At 45.2% G+C, this 25,517-nt stretch overlaps 1 protein-coding gene across 7 annotated transcripts in view; it reads left to right on the top strand.

The window, feature by feature from the left end:
* The window catches only part of BIRC6 (baculoviral IAP repeat containing 6), a 471,996-nt gene that overhangs the window by 43,325 nt on the left and 403,154 nt on the right, over positions 1-25,517 (top strand). For all 7 annotated transcript variants that reach the window (XM_073557613.1, XM_073557615.1, XM_073557616.1 and 4 more), the window contains exons 2-10: positions 3,758-3,939; positions 6,068-6,205; positions 8,276-8,469; positions 10,101-10,212; positions 10,292-10,374; positions 11,393-11,615; positions 11,711-11,886; positions 13,029-13,087; positions 14,899-16,290. In XM_073557613.1, the coding sequence (XP_073413714.1) occupies positions 3,758-3,939; positions 6,068-6,205; positions 8,276-8,469; positions 10,101-10,212; positions 10,292-10,374; positions 11,393-11,615; positions 11,711-11,886; positions 13,029-13,087; positions 14,899-16,290 (2,559 nt within the window). The remainder of the gene's footprint in view (positions 1-3,757; positions 3,940-6,067; positions 6,206-8,275; positions 8,470-10,100; positions 10,213-10,291; positions 10,375-11,392; positions 11,616-11,710; positions 11,887-13,028; positions 13,088-14,898; positions 16,291-25,517) is intronic.

Genomic DNA, 25,517 nt, shown 5'->3' with positions numbered 1-25,517 from the left:
CTTCGCAGTACGGGGGCCTCCTGGGAAGATGTGTACCGGAGATTGTGCCAGAACTGACTGCACTTGGAGTTTGATTTTATCATCATATAATGTCCCTTTTATATGTTTTTACATTTGCAGATAATATTTCTAACTTCAAACTTAATAAAAATAAATGTAAATCTAATATATAAAGCTCAAGTGTGTGTGTGTGTTGTGTGTGTGTGTGTGTGTGTGTGTGTGTATATGTCCGGGATAGGCATCTGCACCATCGCAGCTACAGCCACAGAATTTGGCACAGTCACACGTCTGGACCCCGAGAGTGTCCTAAGCTATGTTGTGAGGCAAAATTTTAACCCCGCGCGTTCCAATTCACCAAACAATTTTGCCCCTATCTACATAATGGGGGAAAAAGTGTGTATCAAGCCCCGCCGCTCATTATGATGTCATAATGGTTGACTATGGGATGGAGGATGTGTGATGGGTATATGGGCACTGAACTATGGGATGGAGGATATGTATGACGGGTATATGGGCACGGGACTATGGGATGGAGGATATGTATGATGGGTATATGGGCACGGGACTATGAGATGGAGGATGTGTGATGGGTATATGGGCACGGGACTATGGGATGGAGGATATGTATGACGGGTATATGGGATGGTGGATATGTATGGTGGGTATATGGGCACAGGACTATGGGATGGAGGATATGTATGATGGGTATATGGGCATGGGACTATGAGATGAAGGATGTATGATGGGTATATGGGCACTCTACTATGGGATGGCGAATATGTATGATGGGTATATGGGCATGGGACTATGGGATGGAGGATATGTATGATGGGTATATGGGCATGGGACTATGGGATGGAGGATGTGTGATGGGTATATGGGCATGGGACTATGGGATGGAGGATGTGTGATGGGTATATGGGCACTCGACTATGGGATGGAGGATATGTATGATGGGTATATGGGCACGGGACTATGGGATGGAGGATATGTATGTTGGGTATATGGGCACGGGCCTATGGGATGGAGGATAATTATAATTTGTTATAACTAGCCACAGTTAGTTACTATGCCCAGGCAGTGCCGGGCTCTTCAGCTAGTTTATTATTAAAGATGTTTGTATTGAGATCTACATTTTATACCTGTTTATTATGTTGCTGTGCCTACCATATAACATCTAAAACATGGTCTATGAAAAGGAATTTCTCCAAAAAGTGCCATGCAGAGAACAGTTTATGGTCCTGATGCTCCCAGTTTCTAGGATGTATTAGGTCATTTTCACACTTCCATTTGTCTCCATCAGTCAAGATCCGCCGTCTTGCAAAAAAACGGATCCGCCATTTTTCTTGGCGTATCCGTTTTTTCCCCCATAGACTTGCATTACCAGTGGATCTTGACGGATGGCCATCCGTTGGATCCGTTTTTTTGCGGATCCACCAAGATTTTGGCGTAGGTTGACGAGAGTGGACGGACATTGCAACATTTTTCTGGCTGGCCGGATCCGCACTTTACACTGCGCATGCCCAGCAGAATCGCCTTTGCCGTAAATTTAACCCTAAATCCCGATCTGGCAGCTGAGAAAAAATTTTCTCTCTCAAAAAACCGTCCAGTGGCGCACGTTGATGTCCATACGCTGGCGGAGCCGTTTTCTGCCATTTTGACGGATTACAGCTGACAGAAAATACTGATGTGTGAAACAGGCCTTATTCTGATGATTGGGGCAGCATTCCTTGTGGTCAGTGTGGCAGTCTGTACTCTGTAGCCATCCTGTTACATTAGAGCCCGCTCCAAGGTGACGTTTCCTCTTTTGTTGGCTGTGCCTGTAATATGCCTGATTGCAATGGCCAGTAATTCCATATTACCTTGGACTATCCTGTAGCAGTCCTGTTCAGTAATGCAGCAGCTTATTTTTTCTTATCTACAAAGAGGGCTGAGGATTAAGGCCACGTTCAGTATTTTACCTCCATATTTGTAAGCCCAAACCTGTAGTGGGTGAAACATGCAGAAGTGGTGATGTGTTTCCATTATAATTTTCCTCTTGTTATTCCACTCCTGATTTTGGTTTACAAATACTAATCTAAAATACTGAACGTGGCCTAAGAAAAGGAATATGCCGCCAGGTTTATGCTTCTACTTCTCAGAGCAGCATGATGTAGAGGCAGAGACCCCGATTCCAGTGATGGATCACTGAGCTTCTTACTGTAGTTTTTATAAATTCTGTTTCATCTGCTGCAGATCTAGCAGTTCTCTGAATGCTGAGCTCTGTGTAAGCCCAACCACACCACTGATTGAGAGCTGTGTACACTGTGCATAGGCAGAAAGCTGCAAGATAGTGGTGGAGGAGTGGTTATACAGCACTTGAATATGCAGGACTACATGGCAGCATGTTTACTGGCTGTATAGTGATAATCTATTATGAAAAACGTGATTTTGGCAAAACTAAAGCAAGCAGCCCATTAAGTGACACAAAGCTGGAATCAGGGTCTCTGTGTCTACAATATTCTGCTTGCAGATTAGGTGGCAAAGATCTGGTGGCCAGTTTTGCTTTTATTTTATTACCGCTTCTTTCCTTAAGTATTCATTAAAGAAAAATCCTTTTAAGATTTGGGCCATTTAATTTAGTGTTAATTTTTATTGTCAGCAGGTGCTGCTCACCGAGTAATTATGCAGAGCAGCCCCAGACACGCCCCCGAGGATCCAGGCAGCCACTCCACATTTGGTAGAGACCATAATAATTAGCCTTAGATAAAAAGTTCCACATCTGGAACCGAAATGCAGACTTAAGGCTCATTCACATGTCAGTGTTTGGTCACTATTTTGCATCAGTGTTTGTATGCCAAAGCCAGGAATGGAACTTACCGAGAAAAAAATATAATTGAAAGACTGACTCCTGTTCCTTATTTTGGAGATATTCCTGGTTTTGGCATACAAATACTGATGAAATACTGATCAAAAATACTGATGTGTGAAAGAGGACTTTAAGCTAAACAGACTACTCAATACTGAAGGGAGCAGCAGGAATAAAATGAGAGCAAAAATGACCACACTTGGCTTGGTGACAGGTTCTCTTTAAATACAAACTTCCACATGAGAGCTCAGACCCAGGGATGTGGAGCCCGGTAAGCCAAACCTCGGACTCCGACTCCTCAATTTCCATGACTCCCAACTCCATAGCCCTTCTTTCTTTTACATGATTCCATTAAAATGGCTCCAGGTCTATACAACATCATGTCTGGTACCGTCACCAGTCTGCAGTGATCAGTGTTCTTACCCAGTGCCCTGGAAATATTTAGTTTTGGGGCTAAGTGATCATAGCTAACAGTCATTCATTAGAATGAGGCTGTGTGCACACGATGCAGATTTGCAGCGAATTTTACCGCACAGAAACGTTGCATATCCGCATTGTGATGTACAGTAGCCTTAAAATCAATGAAAAATAAACGCTATGCAGACGCTGCAGAATTTTCAGCGCGGTTTTCCCGCGGTATAAAATGCGCAGCATGTTACTTCTTTTGTGCTGTTTTCCATCTCCCCTGTCACCAAATCCGCAGGGGGAAACTGCACAAACACCACAAGAAAACCGCATGAAACATGGAAGAAATCCGCAGGAAAAAATGCAGGTCATTGGACCTGCGGATTTCTTCCATTCTGCGCGGAAAAATCTGCAGGGCCAAAAAGTACGTCTGCACTCAGCCTTACTTGAATTTCAGCTTTTGTTCTAAATTTCCGAAAATATTTATTTTTGTGTATTCAACAGCAAAGCCTGGCGGTCGTGTGAAGTGTCAGTATTTCCCAACTGTGGATAAAGTTATCTTTGTGGATGACTATGCCGTGGGCTGTCGGAAGGATCTAAATGGTATTTTATTATTAGACACCGCACTTCAGACTCCAGTCTCCAAATCAGAAGATGTAGTCCAACTTGAATTGCCAGTTACTGAGGTAAGGCCAGCGTCCAATACTCCCGACAGCTTGCCGGCTTACTGTGCCGAGAGATGGGGAGTCTTTCCTATTTACCGCACACTGTTTAATCTTGTAATACTTGTTACACCATATTTATGATGTATTTCTCTGAATTGTCTGGAATCACATCATTTTACTTTTATAGCTGCGTAACATAAAATGTTCTCTGTTTTATAACCTGTTCCTGTCAATTTTTCCCCCCTTTTTTTTTTCTTCCCTCCCCTTCCAAGAGTCATTACTTTTTTGTATTTTTCGTTTTTCACTGAGGTTTTTTTTTTTTATTTTTGCTCATGGAGATGACACCATTCATTTTATAAACTATGTACTAAAAATGGGGATAAAATTCCAGTTGAGGTGAAATAGTGAAAAAACCATTGTTTGTTTTTTTTTTTGTTTTTTTTTGGGGGGGGGCAGGGGATAGGGATCGTTTAAGTGTTTAGTTTGTGGTAAGTATGATTTATGTAGTTGTGTCACTGTTTTCTGAGAATTTATGCTTTTTTTTCCTCTTTCTGTCATTACACCTGTATGAAGGCTTTTTTGTGCATTTAGCGCTTTCATTTTTAAAGTTACAATTTATGGGGTACATATGATATTTTGATAACTTTTTAGTGCTATTTTTGTCACTTTTTGGTGATTGAAAACTGCAGTTTTAGCATTTTAAATTTTGTCTTTCCAGTATTTACTCAGTTAAATGACTTCTATTTTCACAGAATTGTTTACAGATACAATAGCACTGAACATTTTATTTTTAATTGGGTTAAAGGGGTCATTTAGAAGGTTTATACTTTAATATTTTTAAAACCTTTTGCTTTCAGTTTACAGGTTGTTTTTAAAATAAAACAAATGTTTTAAGTGGTTTCTTAAATGCTGTAGGCAGTGTATGACTGTAACCTTTAAAGTGAACCTGTGACTTAGGGGGGGAATGCTATGAACCCTCAGATATGGAGTTAATCTGCAGGTTAATAGCGTTCCGAGTTTGCCTGGCACCCTCACTGAGAGTTTGGCTACCTGGAGAAAAATAGCTATATTCCTTGGCTTTGTTTTTCTTTTCCATCTTTACGGGTGGCCTCGGCACGGTTTGAGCCACCACTCTGTGCACACAGATCGGCGGTTTTAACCACGCCACTGACTGCGAGTGCGCGTTCAGCATTAGAGCCGAATGTCAGTCAGTGCCGAGGGCAAGGTTACAGCCGCTGTTTTCTAGACAGAGCGGTGACTGAACCCACTCCAGCGCCACCCCTGTGGCGAACGCTGTGGAGAGGGATAAAGCTCATTTCCTCCCGGCAGCTGGGCTCTCCATGTGGGTGCCGGTCAGGTTCAGAACATTATTAAGTTGCAGATTAACCCCAAATCTGCATAGCGTTTTTTCACATGACAGGTTCTCTTTTTACGGGGCTAAACAGCAGAGGAAGGAGCTAGCTCTGATTGCTGTTGTAAGAGGCAGATTCTTGCTGTATAACACATCTGGCAACTTCCCTGTGTATATATAGTAGGATCAGGTACCGGGCTCACTGTATACACCCACACTGGCTGCATGATGTGATAGCATGTCATGTAATGAATAGAATGTGTTCATATCTACATGAAGTAATAGAATATTCATTACTTGAATCATTGTGGCGACATTAACCAATTCACCCCTGGGCTGTTTTCAGATTTATTTAATTTTTTTTTTCCTCCCCTTACAAGAGCCATAACTCATAATTCAATTTAACATATAGTGTACTGGAAAACTGTCAAAAAATTCCAAGTGTGGTGAAATTGCAAAAAGGGTAAATAAAAATGAATTGTGGAAGTACAATGTTCACCATATGGGAAGACAGTTTTGTTTCCCCCTAATGTGCCAACCTCCGCTGCCAGGTAGGGAAAATAGGCAGTATCATCTCTATTTCCCTAGTTTATATCCCTCTGTAATTGAGACATATTTGGACCTGGCATATCACTTTTTTCTCTCTAATCCTCTCACCATTTTGGTATTAATCCTTTTTTTTGCTTTATTGAGAATTTAAAAAAAAATAAATAAAGAAATAAATCAAGTGTTTCCCACCTCTGTCTTCTTTTCATTCTGATACACGATGGTGAGACTTTTTTTATGACTGAGTTACAGGTGCAGCAGTTGTTATCCGCTTGCCTGGAGAAGATCGATGTGTCTAGTGCTGAAGGTTACGATCTCTTTATTATGCAACTCAAAGATGGCTTTAAAAATACCTCACATGAGACCGCAGCGAGTCATAAGGTTGCCAAGGTAAGAAACCCTTCCTTTTGGTTCTACAGAAGGAAGGTATTAGTAAATTACTGACCGCGAAGGCATTTCCTCGCAACTAGTGATGACCAAACATGTCCAGATGACGTGTTATACACACATGCTCGGGTGTTATCCGAATATCTTGGGCATTTTCAGAAAATATGTTCAAGTACCCGCAGGTACATGATTTGCGGCTATTAGACCGCCGCAACACATCTGGAGATTTCCTGTTTGTTAGGTAATCGCTGCATGTGTTCATGCTGTCTAACAGCCGCAAATCATGCAGCCGCAGGGACTCAAACATAATATATCAGCACACCCAAGATACTTGGATAACACCCGAGCATGCGCAGATAACATGTTATCCAGGTACGTTCAGTCGTCACTACTTGAAACCCATTGACTAAACATTCTCTGTAAAGTGCTTACGTTTTTCTGACACCTTTTAGTAAATGTGTCAGACAGACAATGCATTTTCTTCAGTATCAGGCTCGTGTTCAGGTCAGATGCAGTTTTGCATTCAGACAGCAATTGTACAAACATAAGAAAGAATTCATGTTAGACTCCCGATGTGTAGATATAAATCTATACGAGCACCATTGTCTATGTGCCTGTAATACCACATGATTAGTTTTTCTGATATACACTGTCGTCCTCATTTTAATAATCTGCTTTGATTATAGACTACATTCATAGAGTAACGTTAGAAAGATGAAAGAGTAAGATCAGACTTTTTGATTTGCTACTTTTTAGCTTTGTGGTATCCTTACCGATTATGGTCGTGATTCATCAAACCAATTTTGACAGTATTCTGGGGCAAATTGCTTTGAAACGTTGCTAAATGTTGGTGTTTTTACAACATTTTTCTCCAGATCTGCCAAAACAGCTGGTGTGAGGGCATGTCACTCCAGTTTGTTCAATTCATGACGAGTTGAGACATTCCTTGCAACAGAAATCTTACTCTAGTCAGTCCTGGTGTAAGATTTCTGGCATAGCGCATGGATGCCCATGCCACTGGTTAGTCATCTTGTTCTGTAATTTTATACTGAAGTCACCAATTCATCTTTCTTTCACCTCCACATCACTAAATTCTCTGAACGTAAGCTAAATTCAATATAGCATTTCTGCATCACACAAATTATGACAAGTTGTCAATCAGTATCACTAAAAATGAAACCTATTGGAAATGTTTTTTTTATTTTCCTCCTGATCTTCGTAATGTCTAGAGGGATTTCTTTACATTATAAATGCAGTCCAATTTTGTGAACAGGATGAGATGGAGAAGAAGGTGACTGAGCAGAATGACAGGTTTGTTGTAAAAAATTCAGTATAACTTATTATATTCATTGAAATCCCTAATATGCCTGAGTGCAGGGGCGCGTCTACTAGTGATTGACAGCCATCTTTGAATTCACCGTCATACAGGTCAGAATGTCAGTCACTCAGTATGACCACCCACTGGACTCATGCTTACAAATACCAGGGATTTTGATAAATAAAATACAAGTTTTACTGACACTCTTAACACAAAAATGTACATTGATCTGATCTCCTGCTCTATAACATCCTGTCAATAGATTAGATACTATCTTCAACATGACAAGTTGCTTTTAAACATTGGATGCTGCCTCTAAAGGGGTATTTGCAAGGTTGAAAACTTCCCTATTTTTGGGCGTCTGAACATTTGGGTCTGATCCAGAGAACTGGGGCTCTAAAGCGCTCCTTGTGAATGCAGCAGTGGTTGATCTTGTACACTGCTGCTGCTCCATTCGTTTTTCTCAGACCGCCGGAGATAAATGAGCGCTGTGTTCGGCTGGTCTTCAGCACTCCCTTGAGAATGAATGGAGCAGCAGTGTGCATAATCGACCACCACTCCATTCACTCCATTCACATGGTGCTTTTTAGAGCCCCGCTTCTTAGGATTTGTGGGGTCCCAGCAATAAAACCCCCGGTGATTGGAAAGTTATCTTTTATTTGTGGGATAGGGGATAACTTTGAAACTTGAGAATATCCCTTTACCTGAACGTCATACTCAGAGTATTAAGTTTCTGAATGTTTTTTTTTTTTCAGTGGGCAACCGTCACATTTCATCTTCCTCATCATGTTTTAAAGTCCGTAATTGGTGCCATTGTGAACGAGTTGAAGAAGATTAATCAAAATATTGCCGCCCTGCCTGTAGCATCTTCTATAATGGACAGACTGTCCTACCTCCTACCTAGTGCAAGGCCTGAGCTTGGTGTGGGACCTGGACGATCAGTAGATCGGTATGTTGTACACGTGGAGATATCATGTATGTTGCTTAGTATTTAAAGGGAATCTCATCAGGTTTTTGCCACCTTATCTGAGAGAAGCATGATGTAGATGCAGAGACCCAGCAATTTCACTAAAGGTACTGTCACACTTAGCAATGTTACAGCGATCCCGACCAGCAATATGACGCGGTCAGGATCGCTGGTACATCGCTAAGTGGTCGCTAGTGAGCTGCCACACAGGCAGATCTCACCAACGACATCGCTGGGGACTGGGGTCGCTACTTACCTGTCACACTAGGCGATCCTGCGTCCTCCCGCCCGGCTCCACGCTCGTCGCTCGTCTCTCGTCTCTCCACAGGAAGCGCCGCAGGAAGCTGACGACGAGAAACAGTCCAGGACGTTCTCGCGCGATCAGCAATAGCCAGCAGAGGAGCCGGTCGTTGGTAAGTATCAGACACAGCGATGTCGCTAGCAATATCGCTTTAACGTCACAAGTTATAGCGATATTGCTAGCGATATCGCTTAGTGTGACAGTACCTTTACTGAGCTGCTTAATGTAATTTTTATTATCTATTGATAAAATCACTGTTTTATCACTAGAGAACTTGTAAACCTGCTGGCATGTAGTCCTCCCTATTAATGAGCTCTGTTTAACCTTGCCACCACCACTGAGTGACAGCTTTCTGCCCATGTATATTGATCACAGTGATGTGGGCGGGGTTATACTGGGCTCTGTATTCAGAGAACTGCTAGATCTACAGCAGAGAAAACCGTGAATAACAAAATGAAAGCATGCAGAAGAACAAGTGAAGCATCACAAAAATCAGGAGCTCTGCTTTTGCAAAAACCTGACAACTGATCCCCTTAATTTTTTTCTTTTATAACTCTTTTCTTAAACCTAAAACAAAAGGGGATCCTACCACTAATGTGAAATATCGAGATGAAGGCTTTTGCAAAGTTTTGAAACAACTTTTCAGCTATTTCTTGTGAGCTAAAGCCCTTAAAAATGCATAATTTTAGAAAAAGAAAATAAAACTTTTGTGGTTAAAGCTAATCTAAAGCTGGAATCACAGTAGCGTATAACATTGGATGCCAGATGCTAATGACACTGGGCTCCAGCTCTGCTGTGGAGCGTGAGTCGAGTGTCAGTGCTCTGTGCTCCGATCTGTCTGAGAATCGCAGGACAGCTGCGGAGGGGACGGAGACAGTAATTTCTCCATCTCCTCCATTGCCTGTCTCGGCGTGTATCAGACTTCACTGGGATGACATGCGTGTGCAGTGCGATGTTTCACACGTACCCGTAGACTTGTATGAGTCTCTCTGCCACTTCAGCATGCTGTGATTGTTTTAATTGCTCCTCTGCTCTGCCGCATAGGATAACACTGGGGCAAGTGCTATCCTAGAAATCATTGTACAGCACTCGGCCATGTTATACGCTAGTCTGACCCTGGCCTAGAAGGAGATGTAGGTCAGAGAGCCTGAAACGTGTGACTTCTGCTTCTTCTGCTTTCTTGTTTGGAACAGACCTCATAAATGCTGTAAACTGCTTCTGAATGTAAAGACGAGCAAATTATAGCCACCGTCCTTGAGACGTACAGTTTTGCTGAATACCCACCAAAAGATCTCATTTCACTTTCTGCTAGGTCCTTGATGTATAGTGAAGCAAATAGACGAGAGACGTTCACTTCTTGGCCTCATGTTGGCTACAGGTGGGCTCAGCCGGACCCTATGGCTCAAGCAGGTTTTTACCATCAGGTGAGATCCAGTGTAGTACCTGAACAGTTAGTTCACTTTCTTATGAGCAATTATACATTTTCTTTTTGTTTCCCTACAGCCAGCTTCCTCAGGAGATGATCGTGCCATGTGTTTCACATGTAGTGTATGTTTAGTTTGCTGGGAACCTACAGATGAACCCTGGCAAGTGAAAATTACTTTTGCCTTTAGACAGGGCACCAAATGTGAATTTTCTTTACTAAAGGACTCGTCAACGTTTACCTTCACATATAATCTGCACATAAATGGTTACAAAGCTGCCCAGCAGCCTAGCTGAAAGTGTGGATACTGGGAGAAAAAAAAACTTATTTCCTCCTATGAGCCACTGGCTTTTAGTTGTAGAGGCGTGCGTGGAGCGGCAACAGTCGCCACAGCCCTTTGACAACTCTTTCTACACAGATACGCTTCTTTGCTGGCTGTGAAAGTGCCTGGGCTGCTTACAGTATAATCAGCAGTGACTGTAGCCGATCTGTGCACCCCCCTATGACGGTCAGCAGCTCCTGGGAGGAAATAGTCATTTTCACCCTGTAGCTGCGCTATCAACTACAGTTTAACACTCTATCTGTAGTGAATTAGTGTTTTCTGAGGTGACAGGTTCTCTTTAAATAGGTTTATAAAAGTGAACTTTTATTTCTTTAGTGTTCCCACATACCTTCAATAGTTATTTTGCATCTATTCCTCCTGGCTCCTCATACACATGCACACTGGAGAGGAGAGAGAACACTTCATCTAGAGACCTTTACCAGCAGTTTATCTACAAAAGGATAGGGCACTGAAATTCAGCATGTCTTATCATTTTTTTCCCCCAACGTTATCTGTCTAGGGAGAGTCACGAATTTAATATAAGCTTTCGATAGTATACTGATGCCACTAAAATGGGATGACTTATACATGTATCTAACTTTAGTCACCCCTATGGCCGATTAGAACCATGGTGACCTCGTTATACACATTCTGCTGCATTTTATCCCATTTTGACAAGACAGCTTGTGTTTTGGAACATACAGAAATGTCATATAGTTGGGGCAAGGATGTGTCCTACGTACGTTTCTCATTGATTTTTAGGTTTAGTCATGTATTAATTTACTTGTTCTTTAAGTTATTTATGTAACTTGTAATGTTTGTGAAGAACATCTTGAATTTTTATTCCCCCCCTCTCAAGGTCTGAGCATGAGAGACATTCCCCAAACTGCCCGTTTGTAAAAGGAGAGCATACTCAGAATGTACCCCTCTCGGTCACTCTTGCAACATGTCCTGCCCAGTTCCCCTGCACAGATGGCACAGATAGAATATCATGCTTTGGGGTAGGGAACTGTCCACACTTTCTAGCTGCTGCAACAAAAAGAGGAAAGATTTGCGTGTGGGATGTATCTAAGCTTATGAAGGTACTCTCTTTCTCTACAATTCGATAGATAATCATAAACTAACGACTAAGATCAGTAACTAATCGATGTTCAATTGTTTCATCTTTCTTTTTAAGGTGCACTTAAAATTTGAAGTAAATCCCTATGATCCTGCAATAGTGCAGCTACTCGTTCTCACTGGTGACTCAAGTACCACCACTGCAACCACCACGGTGGAGACTCAGAGACCACCGCTTGCTTGGTTAGAAGATTCATCCAGCTGTTCAGATATCCCAAAGTTAGAGGGAGACAGGTGACATTTATACAATGTTTTAATCATTTTTATTTCTATAGCGCCACCATGTGCCTCAGCACTTTTAATTTCAGAGGGTCCTTGTATAGAAAATAGACATTAATAACACATTCAACAGATGCCAAGACAAGTGAGGGCCCTTACTATCTATCTGGAAATAGGGGGGACATGACAGGTAAAAAGTGCTGGTAATGTATGATTCAGCCATCAATATAATAAGAGTGTTCACATAATGCTGCATGAACCGGTCACCAGCCCATGTATGTAAAATATGCTACGGGGAATCAGATTTGGAAGAAATTTTTGGAAGGACAAAATGAGAATCGTTCCATAAGTGAGGTGAGGCGATGGGCCAGTCTAAAGAAATGCGTTTTTAGGCCACACTTAAAAGGTTTAGCGTATTGGGAATTGTCCTGGCTAGTGCATGTATCCACTCTGGCTGTGGTGGGGAGGTGGGGGAACTGCATCGATGGAGCAGCGGGTCACAGGAGGCTGGAACCGGCGTCTCCGGCTAACTCATGTTCCCGCTGCTAAAGAGAGATGAATATTCACTGAATTCCACGCCCATGGGCATAAAGGGTAATGAATATTCATTTCTCTTTAATAATAGTATCTTGGTATGATTTCCCCCCCATCCCCGATCCTGGTATGCATGTCCCCATCCTTATAATTGGCCCCCCACCCCCATTCTGGTATGTATGACCCCATCAGAAAACATTAAAAAAGCAAACCATTACACTTACCTACTCGCCGCTCCATCGCAGCATCCTGCTCCGTTGCTAGCAACTGCTTTATGCTTGTAAGCAGGGACGTCATGTGCTGCTCACAAGCAGAGAACAGCTGCTGGAATACTCGCCGGGACTGAGTGCTCAGAGAGCAGTGAGTATTCATTGCTTTTCAGCAGAGCACAGTGTCAGCCACCGGCTTCCTGCTGCTGCCGGTGGTCACGTGTGCTGCTACTTAAGAGAAATAAGTAGCGGCACACGTGACCGCCATGAAGGTCCAGTGTTGAGATATTTATTACCTATACTGATAAGTCTGTTGTGGGGTGACCCATTTAATATGATCATTTAATCTCTAACTTATTCTTCATATTTTTCTTCTTTTTGATAAACACTTTTTTTATCCATTTTATCCATAAGTGATGATTTGCTGGATGATTCAGATAGTGAAGAGCGTTCAAGATCTGATTCTGTAACAGGTAATTTTTTTCAGAATATCATTTTAAGTCAGTTTAGGTGTTAATTCTGATGTCAGTATACAGGGAGCTGTAATACAGCCATATGAGTAAAATCTGTCGGAGGTTCACAATTTAAAGGTAATCGTTTTGGATCAACACTCCATAGCCGTCTCTATGGACATGTAGGTCATAGGAAGCTGATTAAAATGATACCTTGATATCTGTGATCTGATTTCTTAAGTGAAATTCATGTTTTTCTTAATATGTAAATGAGTTGTTAAGAAATGTTGACAGGATATAGATGAGCATGAGAATCTGCCTCCAGAGCTTCTAAATGAAAGGGGGAGTTACCAATGTGAGACACGTAATGATTGACACTTTCCTCTCATAATCCACTCACGTCTCTGCAGTGAGATCAGACCTAACACTGTACAGCAGAAGTGTGCTTTGTCTCATGACTCACATTAATTATAGCACTCTTAGTGCTGGCAGCTCTGCTGTAGCGCTCTTCCTGAGTATAACCAACACAGTACAGTACAGTAGAGTTGAACCATGTATCTTTGCAAACACATTTACAGTGCTGTCGGCTGTGCTATACTGCCTCTTCACCCACACTGGTTGTCTGTGAGAAGGAAGCTGAAACAGTTTAAAGGTCACATGCAGTGTAAATGTGTAGGTACAACAGAAGTGAACTGTGTCTCATCACATTATTGGCTCTGCTGTACTGTATGTTTTGATCTCACTGTCCAGCAGTGTATCGGCATAAGAGCAGAGAGTCAGTCATTAATTGGTTCACACTGTTGATATTGCCTTTCATTTAAAATGAGCTCTGGAGGCAGATTCTTGGGGAGATCTGTATCCTGCACATAGATCTTAAGCACTCCCATCAAAGGTTTTACCCTCTTAATATATTGCAGTCATCATATTATATAATATTGTGAACTTACAATTGTTCATTTTGCCTTTCTACGCAATTAATTTTTCTCTGCTCGATGTAGTAACAGGAAGTCTCTTGTCCTTACGATCCTCACTCCTCTCCCCTGCCATAGACTTGACTTTAATTTACTCATAAATTGTGCAGATAAAAAATCACTACCTGTTTCTACATAGAGCTTAGAAGGATATTCAGCTGGTCAGTTTTTAATGACGTGGCGTTATAGACCTAATGGAAAACAGAAGAAATAAAGGGAACCTGTCACCCCCCCCCCCAAGGCGTTTTTAAGTAAAAGAGCCACCTTCAGGAGCACTAAGGCTGCACTCTGCGAAGTTGGCTCCTATGTGTCTTATCCCCAGGAACGCCGAAATATTAACTTTTATAAATAGGTGCCCAAATCTGTAATACGTCCCGTAGGTTTGGTGCGTCCCCCTGTAGCAGCCGCCTCCCCGCCGTCAATCATGCCCGCCCAACGCCGCCTCCTCCTGCCTTGCTGTCGCCGTTACATGGCACAGCGCACGCGCCCGCCGGCAACAGTTCTCGGGCATGCGCAGTGTGCGCTTCCTGGGAACTGACATCAGGCTATCGCTCAGGCACCAGATCCCGCCCCGCAGTGTGTTATGATGTATTCACACTGCGGGCCTGGGAGCTGATCGGGTTTGTTCTTTGAATCCTTGTAAACCAGAATGTTTTCAGCTGCGGGACCCTGAGGAATTACAGCAAGTGCAAAGTATTTTTATCTTAAAGCTAAGAGTCTACATATTCCGAGCAGTAAAGCCCCTTTATAATGTGATGTGTTACTTGGCGTTGTGTTTTTCTGATTCCTACGCTGCAATATTCCTTTTTTTTGCTCTTCCCTTTTGTTAGTTGTGCTCTCATAGATGTTTGTTTTGCACAGGACACACTTCCCAGAAGGAAACGCTGGAGATGAGCCTGGATATTACCGCTCTTAGTATACTGCAGCAGCCGGAAAAGCTACAGTGGGAGATTGTGGCAAATGTTCTGGAAGATACTGTGAAGGACTTAGAAGAACTTGGTGCAAATCCTGCTTTAGTTGGTTGTAAAAATGAAAAGACCAAGGATAAACATTTAGAACAGCACAACATTCCCTTTCCTTGCTTATTGACTGGTGGTTTAGTGACTTACAAGTCCCCCATATCTTCCCCCACAAGTAGCAATTCTCGCAGGTCACTTGACGCTTTAAACAGGACTCCAGGCGAGAGCTCCTCGGAGCAGGGCTCCACTGACAATGAATCTGGCACGAACTCTGACCTTAACTCTCCTTTGGTGAAAAGGACGCTCCCCGTTTTGTTGCTTTACAGCATTAAAGAGTCTGATGAAAAAGCAGGGAAACTTTTTTCTCATATGAACAATATTATGAGCAAAAGTCTACATGATGATGGATTTACTGTCCCACAGATCATCGAGATGGAACTTGATAACCAGGAGCACTTACTTCTTCAAGACCCCCCTGTCACGTACATCCAGCAGTTTGCCGAGGCCACAGCCAGTCTGACGTCACCTGACGCTGACAAGTGGACGTCTATGGTCCCTAAGCCCGGGACACTGGTGCAGTGTATGCGGCTGCCTAAGTTTGCCGAGGAGGAGAACCTCTGTGTAGATTCCATTCTTCCTTGCGCTGATGGTGTCCATCTTCTAATAGGTTTACAGAAATGTCCTGCGGAGTCCTTGAGTGCAATAAATCAAGTAGAGGCCTTGAATAATTTAAACAAATTAAATTCGGCTCTTTGCAGTAGGAGGAAAGGAGAAGCTGAGCACAGTCTCAGTGGGATGAATGGGACGAGTATCAATGTTATCCCCTGTGAGTCTTCAGCAGATGTCCATGACCCTTTAATTATTCAGCCAGTCCAGAGAAGCGTGAGCGGTGGCTACTTGTTGATTTACAAAATCAATTATACTACCCGAATAGTAACGCTGGAGGAGCAGCCAGTAAAAATCTTGCATATTAAAGATCCTCAGGATGCGATTACCTCACTTATTCTATTACAGCCAGATATTTTAGATAACCGAGAGGACGAGTGTGAGGAGTCTTCAGAAGAAGCCCCACTGACTAAAAGTCTTTCTGGGAAAGAGAAGAAATCTGAGCTGCACAGTCTAGGACACTTGGTTGTAACAACGCAAGGTGGATTTGTGAAAATCTTAGATCTTTCAACATTTGAGGTCATGGCTAAAGTAGATCCACCAAAAAAGGAAGGAAGCGATGAGGTGGACCCATTTGTGTCTGTTGTCTACTGTTCTGGCACTGACAGATTGTGCGCCTGCACTAAAGGTAAGATTGGACTGAAAACCCAATGCCTGTGCCTGTTTTTCTGTGCTATTTGTTCATTCTGGGCCCTCAATCAGGTGCGTTTATACAAAATTCCTGACTCATCCATTGAAGATGATGATGAATGAAAACCACGGAAACTTTGAGACTTTTCAAAAGCTTACATTGGATAAAGTTTTAAAAGGGAGTCTGTCAGCATAAAATGACTGTACAAACCACGCACTGCCGCTCTGTGTAGACTGTGTGGCCAAGCAGCCCAGTGCAGTGTTCCAACTTGTTGTTTTCCATTAGTCTTTGTCCACCCTCTGCTCCTGTAAAGTCAGCTGTTAATCAAGGAACAGGAGGCAGAGATAAATGGAAAACCCGATGCTGGGAAGGTGTACTTGCCTATTTGGCCTCGACAAGGGTGCACACAGTGCCTGTGCTTGGCTGGGACACCAATTTTATGCTGTCATGCTATGGTTAGAGAACCTGGCAACTGGCCAGATCCTGCGAAATATCACTTGGCTTACTGAGTGCAGCAATTGTGATACAATCAGAGCTTTCTGTTCAGTAGATGTTGCTCAGAAAGCTGACCTCTGTCTGCACCACAGCTCATTGTATATTGCCATAAGCTGTTAGTCAATGCTGGGGGTGTGGTTGGACCAGGAGGCACGTGGGCAGCTAGTCGCAGTGATAAACACAGTCTCCTCCTGGTAACACATTATTGTATTGAGACGGCACAAAGCCTAGTAAGTGACACGTCACTGAAATCAGTGTCTCAGCCCCTACATCATGCTGCACTCACATTACATAACAAAAACCTGCTGACAGATTCCCTTTAGATCTGCCATACAGTTCAATTGATATGGGGCTTTTTAATTAGTGCTAATTCTTAATTTTTTTTTCTACCGGTGGTCGCGGCTCAGAAGGTAAATGTTCACAGCAGTCTAAAGACCTAACCCCAAATTGTCCTGTGAGCCATACCCACTTGTAAAGATGATAGAAATTAGCACTAAATAAAAGGGCCTATAGCTAGACCTCTATGGCAGATTAGAAAAATAAGAAATTGGCAGAAACAATATTTGTTTTAAGATCTAACATGACTTTTTATACTTGCATCGGAGCGCACACAGCAATCTAACCCGTCAGCTTTAGTGAGTAGATTACGTCAGGGTTGGCAAAGGGCGAGGGATTTAATGCCAGCTCATGACATCTTCTGACTGTAGCATGTCACTGAATTTTCATTTCCTTGTTTGTTTGTTTTTTTTTTGTTTTTTTAAATTCGTTTATTAAACCATAAACAAGACAAACAACTTACACACTTGTATATGATGATAAGCATTGCATAAAGTATATACACTTTCCACAGTATTAGATATAAAACAAAACGCATATGTCGGTTTACATATGGAATAAAATGTAGTGTCAGGTTAACCATGCAAGATTTTGTATTGTTATTCGAACAATAAAGCCTTTTTAACTTTCTAAACCAAACTATAGCTACCAGTTCGCAGGCTAGTTCCACTTAATCAGCTAATTATTATGCAGTGTCTCCCAGATCTTTTCGAATTTGCCCGGGCACCCTCTATTTCGATACAGCGTGCGCTCATATGGAATAACCGCATTCACCAAATCGATCCAAATCCTGAGGGAGGGACATGAGTTGCCCATCCAACGCAGTGCCAGAACCTTTCGTGCCATAAATGATTATTATTAAGCATTTATATAGCGCCATTTATTCCATGGCGCTTTACATGTGAAAAGGGGAAATAGACAGGTACAATAAACGTGTAAGACAAGGGACACACAAGTACATAAGGAGAGGGGACCCTGCCTGCGAGGGCTCACAGTCTACAGGGATGGGTGAGGATACAGTAGGAGAGGGTAGAGCAGGTCGTGCGGTGGTTCAGTAGACCGAGGATCATTGCAGGCTGTAGGCTTGTCGAAACAGGTGGGTCTCCAGGTTGAAGGTTTCCGTTGATGGTGAGAGTCTGATGTGTTGCGGCAGAGAATTCCTGAGTATGGAGGAAGCACGGGAGAAGTCTTGTATGCGGTTGTGGGAAGAAGAGATAAGGGGGGAGTAGAGAAGGAGATCTTGAGATGATCGAAGGTTGCGTACGGGTTGGTACCAAGAGACCATGTCACAGATGTATGGTCCATTGTATGTATGGTCACAATATTCGTCCATTGCTTCCCACCCATGGACTGCTTTGGGACGTCCCATGGTCCTGTGTCCCCCAATGGGGCGACAGGGTACAGGAGATTTTTGTGTACTCACCGTAAAATCTTTTTCTCTTAGCCTCTAATTGGGGGACACAGCTCCCACCCTTCATGCGGTCAGGTCAGCAGGACTGAAAGGGGTTCCAGCGTAGGCTCCCTTCCCCCCCCCCTGGCGGCGTGACGGATGCCGTGCCTGATGCCGGGTCCCGACGCCGGCTGCGTCCTTAGTATGCGGCGGCCTGCCCACCCGCCACCACCCCTTCGCGGGTGGACACTAAAAATCCATCCCACGGCTTCGGCCGGTGGTAGGCCGCGGCCGGAAGTCCCGCCCTCCCTGCGCGACGTCACTTCTGGCGGCCCACCCTCCGGAACCTGGGTGGTCGCCGGATAAATTGAGCCCCCGGCTTCGCGTCAGGGTAGGCCGCAACCGGGAAAGGACGGTCGGCCCGCCCACAGCAGGAGTGTGCACATCGGAGAGGAGAAACGGCACGTGTGGGGGACACAGGACCAGGTAAGTGCGGTCCTGAAGGCGAGAGGCAACGCTACAGACAATCGAGGAGTGCTCTCTCCCCCCCCCACATCCCCTAGCAGGGCAGTATTGAGAACTGACAGATGCAATATGGCTGGGAAGGGGAAGATGCACACGGTCCTATACGCTGCATGCATCTCCTGTCGGGCCTCGTTTCCACGGGCGCAGAGCAATAAATTATGCGAAGCCTGCGACTGGGAGCCCTCCCCTGCGACCGAGCCCAGTGATCCAAATCCTCCGGAATGGGCCCTATCACTATCACAGTCTATGGCATCGCTTACAAAGGCGATCGAATCTCTTCACGCCCCAGATAGGGGCAAGGATAGTGGCTCGCTTATCTGGGACCGGGGTCCTCCACCTCACAAGAGCCTCCGGCCTGCAGGGGCCGCTCTCACTCACTCCAGGCAGGCGCAAAGGAAACGAACCCACACGGCGTCTCCCGGCCCATCCGGTGCCTCGGCATCCGTGAGTTCGGCATCACGCTCTCCTTCACCAGTAGTCGGGAGCAGGCAGAGTTAAGATTATTACTCAAATGAGCCGCTGGACCTAGATACCCCGGGGTGTCGAGAAACAGTTGACAGCCTCATCAAAGCTGTTAATCAGACTCTGGGGGTTGAGGATGACATCACCTTGGCCTCAGGCCATAAGGTATCCTTTAAGCGGGCTAAGCGACCGCATAGAGTGTTTGGCACTCACCCAGAGTCTGAGGACATAGTGCAGCGTCACAGGGAACGGCCGGATAGGCGTTTCTCGGGCCAGAAGACGATAGAGGCAAGATATCCGTTTGCCCCGGAGCTCTGTAAGAAATGGGCAGAATCCACAGTGGTGGATCCACCAGTGTCACACTTGGGCTCAAACCTTGTTATATGTACCTAGTGGTTCTTCTGTTAGGGACCCCACTGATCGGCTCATAGAGAGTTTGGCTCGCTCAGTTTTTGAAGCGTCAGGATCAGCGCACTCTCCCTCATTAGCAGCGACGTGGGTAGCCAAGGCCATGATGTCATGGTCAGAGTCAGTGAACAAAGTCTTGCAGGATAGAGACCTGCCGACGGAGGTGTCAGAGATCGCGAGTCAGATCGCTATGGCTGGTGACTGCTTAATCAACGCTTCCTTGGATGCGGCCAATTGTGTGGCACTTGCGGACGCGAACGCGGTAGCCATTAGGAGAGCTCTATGGTTAAGGACATGGCGGGCCGATTAAATTTCCAAGAAGTCCTTGACTTCCCTGCCTTATCAGGGTGGCCGCCTGTTCGGGAAAAAGTTAGACCAACTCATCTCCGATGCTACAGGGGGAAAAAGCGGCTTCCTCCCGCAACAAAAGGTCAAACAGCCGTTTCGCCAGGCTCAGGCACGGTTTCGGGCCTTTTGCAACCCCGGGTGGACTGCAGCGACCAGTTCTGTCGCTCCAACCAGGATAGGGAACTACAGGTCTCATATAGAGAGGGGAGAATGCGTGCTCGCCAGCCCAGGTCGAGGGGAACCAGGTCTCAGAGATCCTCAGCTAAATGACTCTGAGCACTTTTTAGGCGACATCAGCAGAGTAGGCGGCCGCCTGCTCTGGTTTCGCCATGTCTGGGTCGCGGTAGAACACGACTCATGGGTGGCGGAACTGGTGTCCTCAAGGTACAAGATAGTTTATCAAGGAGCCCCGAGCAAGGGCGTTGCTAGGGGCCATCAATTCACTCCAGCACAATGGAGTCATTGTTCCCGTACCAGAGCACGAGAAGGCTCAGGGTTTTTATTCCAATCTGTTCGCTGTCCCCAAAAAGGACGGGACAATCAGGCCGATTTTGCACCTGAAGCTCCTGAACAAGTTCATCAGGATCAAACATTTCCGAATGGAATCTCTCCGTTCAGTTATATCGGCCATGGGGCAAGGAGAATACTTGGCCTCTATCGACATCCAGGATGCCTACCTGCATGTCTCCATTTTTCCACCGCATCAGAGGTTTCTACGTTTCGCCATCAATGGCTGACATTTCCAGTTTGCAGCACTGCCCTTCGGGCTAGCCACCGCCCCCAGAGTGTTCACAAAGGTAATGACAGTCGTTATGGCCATCTTACACTATCGGGGCATAGTCGTCTTACCATACTTAGACGACCTCTTGGTGAAGGGCCCCTCGTTTCGGGCATGCGAGGAGAATGTCAGCATTACGCATTACACTCTCCCGCTTAGGGTGGTTGGTCAACAGGAAAAAATCATCCATTGTCCCAGCCCAGAGGATTTCCTTTTTAGGGATGATCTTCGACAACTCCTGAGGGTTGGTAATTCTCCCTCAAGACAAAGCCCTAGCGCTCCGGCAAGGAGTCCAGACGCTTCTACAGCCAGTCCCGCACACCATTCGGTTTGAGATGAGGGTACTAGGGAAGATGATGTCAGCAATGGAAGCGATTCCGTTTGCCCAATTTCATCTTCGCCCCCTACAGCACGCCCTCTTGTTATCTTGGGACAAGAACCTGTTCACGCTCGATCATCAGTGCCGGCTATCCTCTCAGGTCAAACAGTCACTAGAGTGGTGGACGATCAGGTCCTCCCTTCTTCAGGGGTACCCTTTCCCCCAGATCAGTGGCTAGTGGTCACAACCGACGCCAGCCTCCTCGGCTGGGGAGCAGTTTTTCGCCACCACACGGCCCAGGGGCAATGGTCGCAACTGGAGGCACGCCTCCCGATCAACTTGTTGGAAATACGAGCGGTCTGGCTGGCGCTGCAACATTTTCAGCACCTTCTAGCAGGGCGTCCCATCCGGATTCAATCGGACAATGCCACGGCAGTGGCTTACGTAAATCGTCAAGGGGGCACTCGCAGCAAGGCAACCATGCGCGATGTGGGACACGTGCTTCACTGGGCCAAGAGGAACCATTCGGTAATATCGGCGGTCCACATCCCGGGCGTGGAAAATTGGGCCGCGGACTTCATCAGCCGGCAGGGTGTCGCGGCTGGGGAATAGTCTCTACACCCCGAGGTCTTCCAGCAGATTTGCCAATGGTGGGGAACACCAGATGTGGATCTGATGGCCCCCAGGGTGAACACCAAGGTGCCCGTGTTCGTCGCTCGGTCTCGGGACCCACGAGCGATCGCCGTGGGTGCGTTGGTTCTGTCATGGAACCAGTTTCGCTTTCGATACTTGATTGCCCCGCTGCCAATACTTCCGAGAGTCATCAAGAAGATCAAAACAGAAGGGGTTCCAGCGATTCTGCTGGCCCCGTCGTGCTTGGTACGCAGATCTAGTGCAGCTGCTCGCCGATGTCCCATGGCGACTGCCAGAACGCCCAGATCTACTGTCCCAGGGCCCAATCTTCCACCCGAACTCAGGGGCCCTGTGTTTGACGGCATGGCCGTTGAATCTTGGATTCTGACCCAGGCGGGGTTTGGGCGTGAGGTGGTCGCTACAATGGTTAGCGCCCGGAAGCCTACCTCGGCGAGAATTTACCATCACACCTGGAAAGTCTTCTTTGCTTGGTGTCGAGATCGTGGATTTTCTCCACTGACATTCTCTATCCCCAACAGCTTGGCCTTTCTCCAGTCAGGCCTAGACCCAGGATTGACCCCGAGCTCCCTTAGGAGACAAATATCGGCATTGTCCATCCTTTTCCAGTGAAAAATTGCTACCAATATGCAGGTGAGGACTTTCATCCAGAGAGTCTCCCACTTGGTACCGCCCTATACGGCACCCCTGGACACCTGGGACCTTAACCTGGTCCTGAGTGTTCTGCAGGAAGCTCCATTTAAAAGATATTTCTTTGTCATACCTTTCCTGGAAGGTGGTATTCTTGGTAGCCATAACTTCCATTAGGCGAGTCTCGGAGTTGGTGGCCCTGTTTTGCCAAGCACCGTTTCTCACCTTCTACAAGGATAAGGTGGTGCTTAGACCAGCTCCCCACTTTCTGCCGAAGGTCGTGTCCTCATTCCACATTAGTGAGGATATTGTCTTGCCCTCGTTTTGTCCAGCGCCAGTACATCGCGTGGAAAAAGCTCTTCACACGTTAGACCTGGTGAGAGCACTCAGGAGGTACATGCTCCCCGAGGGGCGCAGGAAGGGACTCGCAGCCTCAAAATCGACCATAGCCAAATGGATCCGTCTAACTATTCAGGAGGCCTACCACATCAGGGTTGCGCCGGTTCCAGCAGGGATCAGAGCAAACTACTCGGGCAGTGGGCGCCTCTTGGGCGCTTCGGCACCAGGCTTCGACGGAACAGGTGTGCAAGGCAGCAACCTGGTCCAGCCTGCACATGTTTACTAAACATTACAGTGTCCATACTCAGGCTTCGTCAGATGCGAGCCTAGGTAGAAGGATTCTCCAAGCAGCGGTGGCGCACGTTTAGACAGGAGGTGCATGTAGCTTGGATTGGTGAGTCAACTTCCCACCCAGGGACTGCTTTAGGACGTCCCACAGTACCTGTGTCCCCCAATGAGGCGAAGGAGAAACATGGATTTTTGTGATAACTCACCGTAAATCATTTTCTCCGAGACGCTCATTGGGGGACACAGCACCCACCCTGTTAGCCAAGTTGGCTCTTGTTTATTTATTTAATTAATGTGCATTTTTTGTTGTCAGGGTGGTTCTTTTCCAGACATATTATCTGCATTAAGGCTGATTTTTGTTATTCTCCTACTGCTTTTGCACTAAACTGGTTTCCGCCTGCAGTCGGGGCGAGGGTGTATACGGCGGAGGAGGAGCTAACCTTGTGTTTACTTAGTGTCAGCCTCCAGATGGCGGTAGCAAACACCCACAGTACCTGTGTCCCCACAGTACCTGTGTCCTCCAATGAGCGTCTCGGAGAAAAGGATTTTACGGTGAGTTTATCGCAAAAATCCATGTTTCCTTGTTTTTACTTTTACGTTTTGGTTCCTTTGATTTAAAGCAGTCTTGTTGGTAATTATTGTTTCTCCAAATCAAATTCTACCAATTTCTCAGTGGAATTATGGGGACCTTTTGAACGTTGGTTTTTGCTATGAAAATATCATGCAGAGCTTTATATTTGTAAAATGATTTCTTATTGTATCATTTGTATATAACATTAATACAGTATATTCTTTGGTGCTAATGATTTCTGCTTTTAGCTTTAAAGATTAACTTTAATTCATGCGTTATTGGAGAATGCTCTGACTATGGCATGGTGGAAGTCAGAATGAATCCAGCCGTTGGACATGAACTATATTGCTTCTGAGATACTAAGCCATACACGGGGTGTGAAAGTGAATGACTTGTCAGTGTTCTGCTACTTGGGCTTATATGTGGCGGTACATCTGCTATGGTTGTACAGAGCTGCCATGGAGGTGCATGAGGCCACTGCTGTATCTCTTCTATTATGTATACCTAGTCAGTTTTTCTGTTTTAATACTCCTACAAATCTGACAGAAAAATCTGTTATGGTCTGTTGAACTCTGTATATATAAATGTATTTTTCCCTCCTTATGGAGTCCTGTTTAGCCTTTATGGAAGTGCCCAGACGTACGATGGCTCGGTACTATATACTCCATGGACAAGACATATGTGTGAATGAGCATTGGGTTTAGGTGGCCATATTTCACGGTCCATATGCAGACTGCAATGTTCAGACTAACCGTGGGTCTCCTGACCCAAACTCAAAACCTCATTAGCCTAAACGGCTGTAATTTGGGGTCAGGTGAATTACATTTTGCATACAGGCCTTAAAGTATGGGCGTCTAAACCCGGCCATACCACTCGATCAGCATGTGCAACGTTACAGGTTTAAAGGTGTTGTCTGGTCTAACATTGCAAGTCCGAAGTCACTCTGTCACTGCACACACTGCATGCTATGAGGATTCTCTGCTGTCCGCTCCGGGAGCAGCGGTCATGCGACTGCGAGAATGTGATCCTCACACACCTAGCCAAAATGCAACCAGATGGGCACAGCCTCACTCAATGAAAGTGATTTCAGCGAGTCCAAAAACAGTGTAGTCGGGTTGTGGGCAGGACTATGTGTAGCGTATACTTGTGGTCACATGACTGCTGTTACCTGCGCAGACACTGGAGAATGTGCGCAGTGTGTGCAATGTAAGGATTCCCAAGTCTGCAGTCACACAGTGACTTCAGACTTGCAGTTTTGTACTGGACAACCCCTGTAAGCTGGCAATATATAAGTGAGCTGCTTTTGACTGACGCCAACCTAGTTAATATAAATATATATGTATATATAATATTTGCGCCTCTTAATTTACTTTACTCAAGAAGTCAATGTACTTGTTAATTATAAAAGACCGCTTACTCTGAGACACGGCTGGTTACTAGAAGGCCTCATTCGCATGTCCGTTGGTTTCATGTGAGTTCTATCCATGTTTTTCACCGACTTGTACCTGTGATAGTCTCTAAAGCCATTCGCATGTCCATGGTTTTTTGTGACAAAATAGCACTGTGTAAAGGTAAAGCCTAGCGGTTCGCGGAAAATCATGCAGACATCTCTGATTCTGATCGGAGCGTCTGGGGAAAAAAAAATAAAAAAAATAGGATGACGCTCTGACTACATCAGAGTTCG

This window comes from Dendrobates tinctorius, unplaced genomic scaffold (assembly GCF_039654945.1).
Source record: "Dendrobates tinctorius isolate UK_male_01 unplaced genomic scaffold, ASM3965494v1 ptg000250l, whole genome shotgun sequence".
In the NCBI taxonomy this organism is placed as follows: Eukaryota; Metazoa; Chordata; class Amphibia; order Anura; family Dendrobatidae; genus Dendrobates; species Dendrobates tinctorius.
Note: the sequence above shows the minus strand (reverse complement) of the source record. Positions and strands in the feature narration are given on the sequence as shown.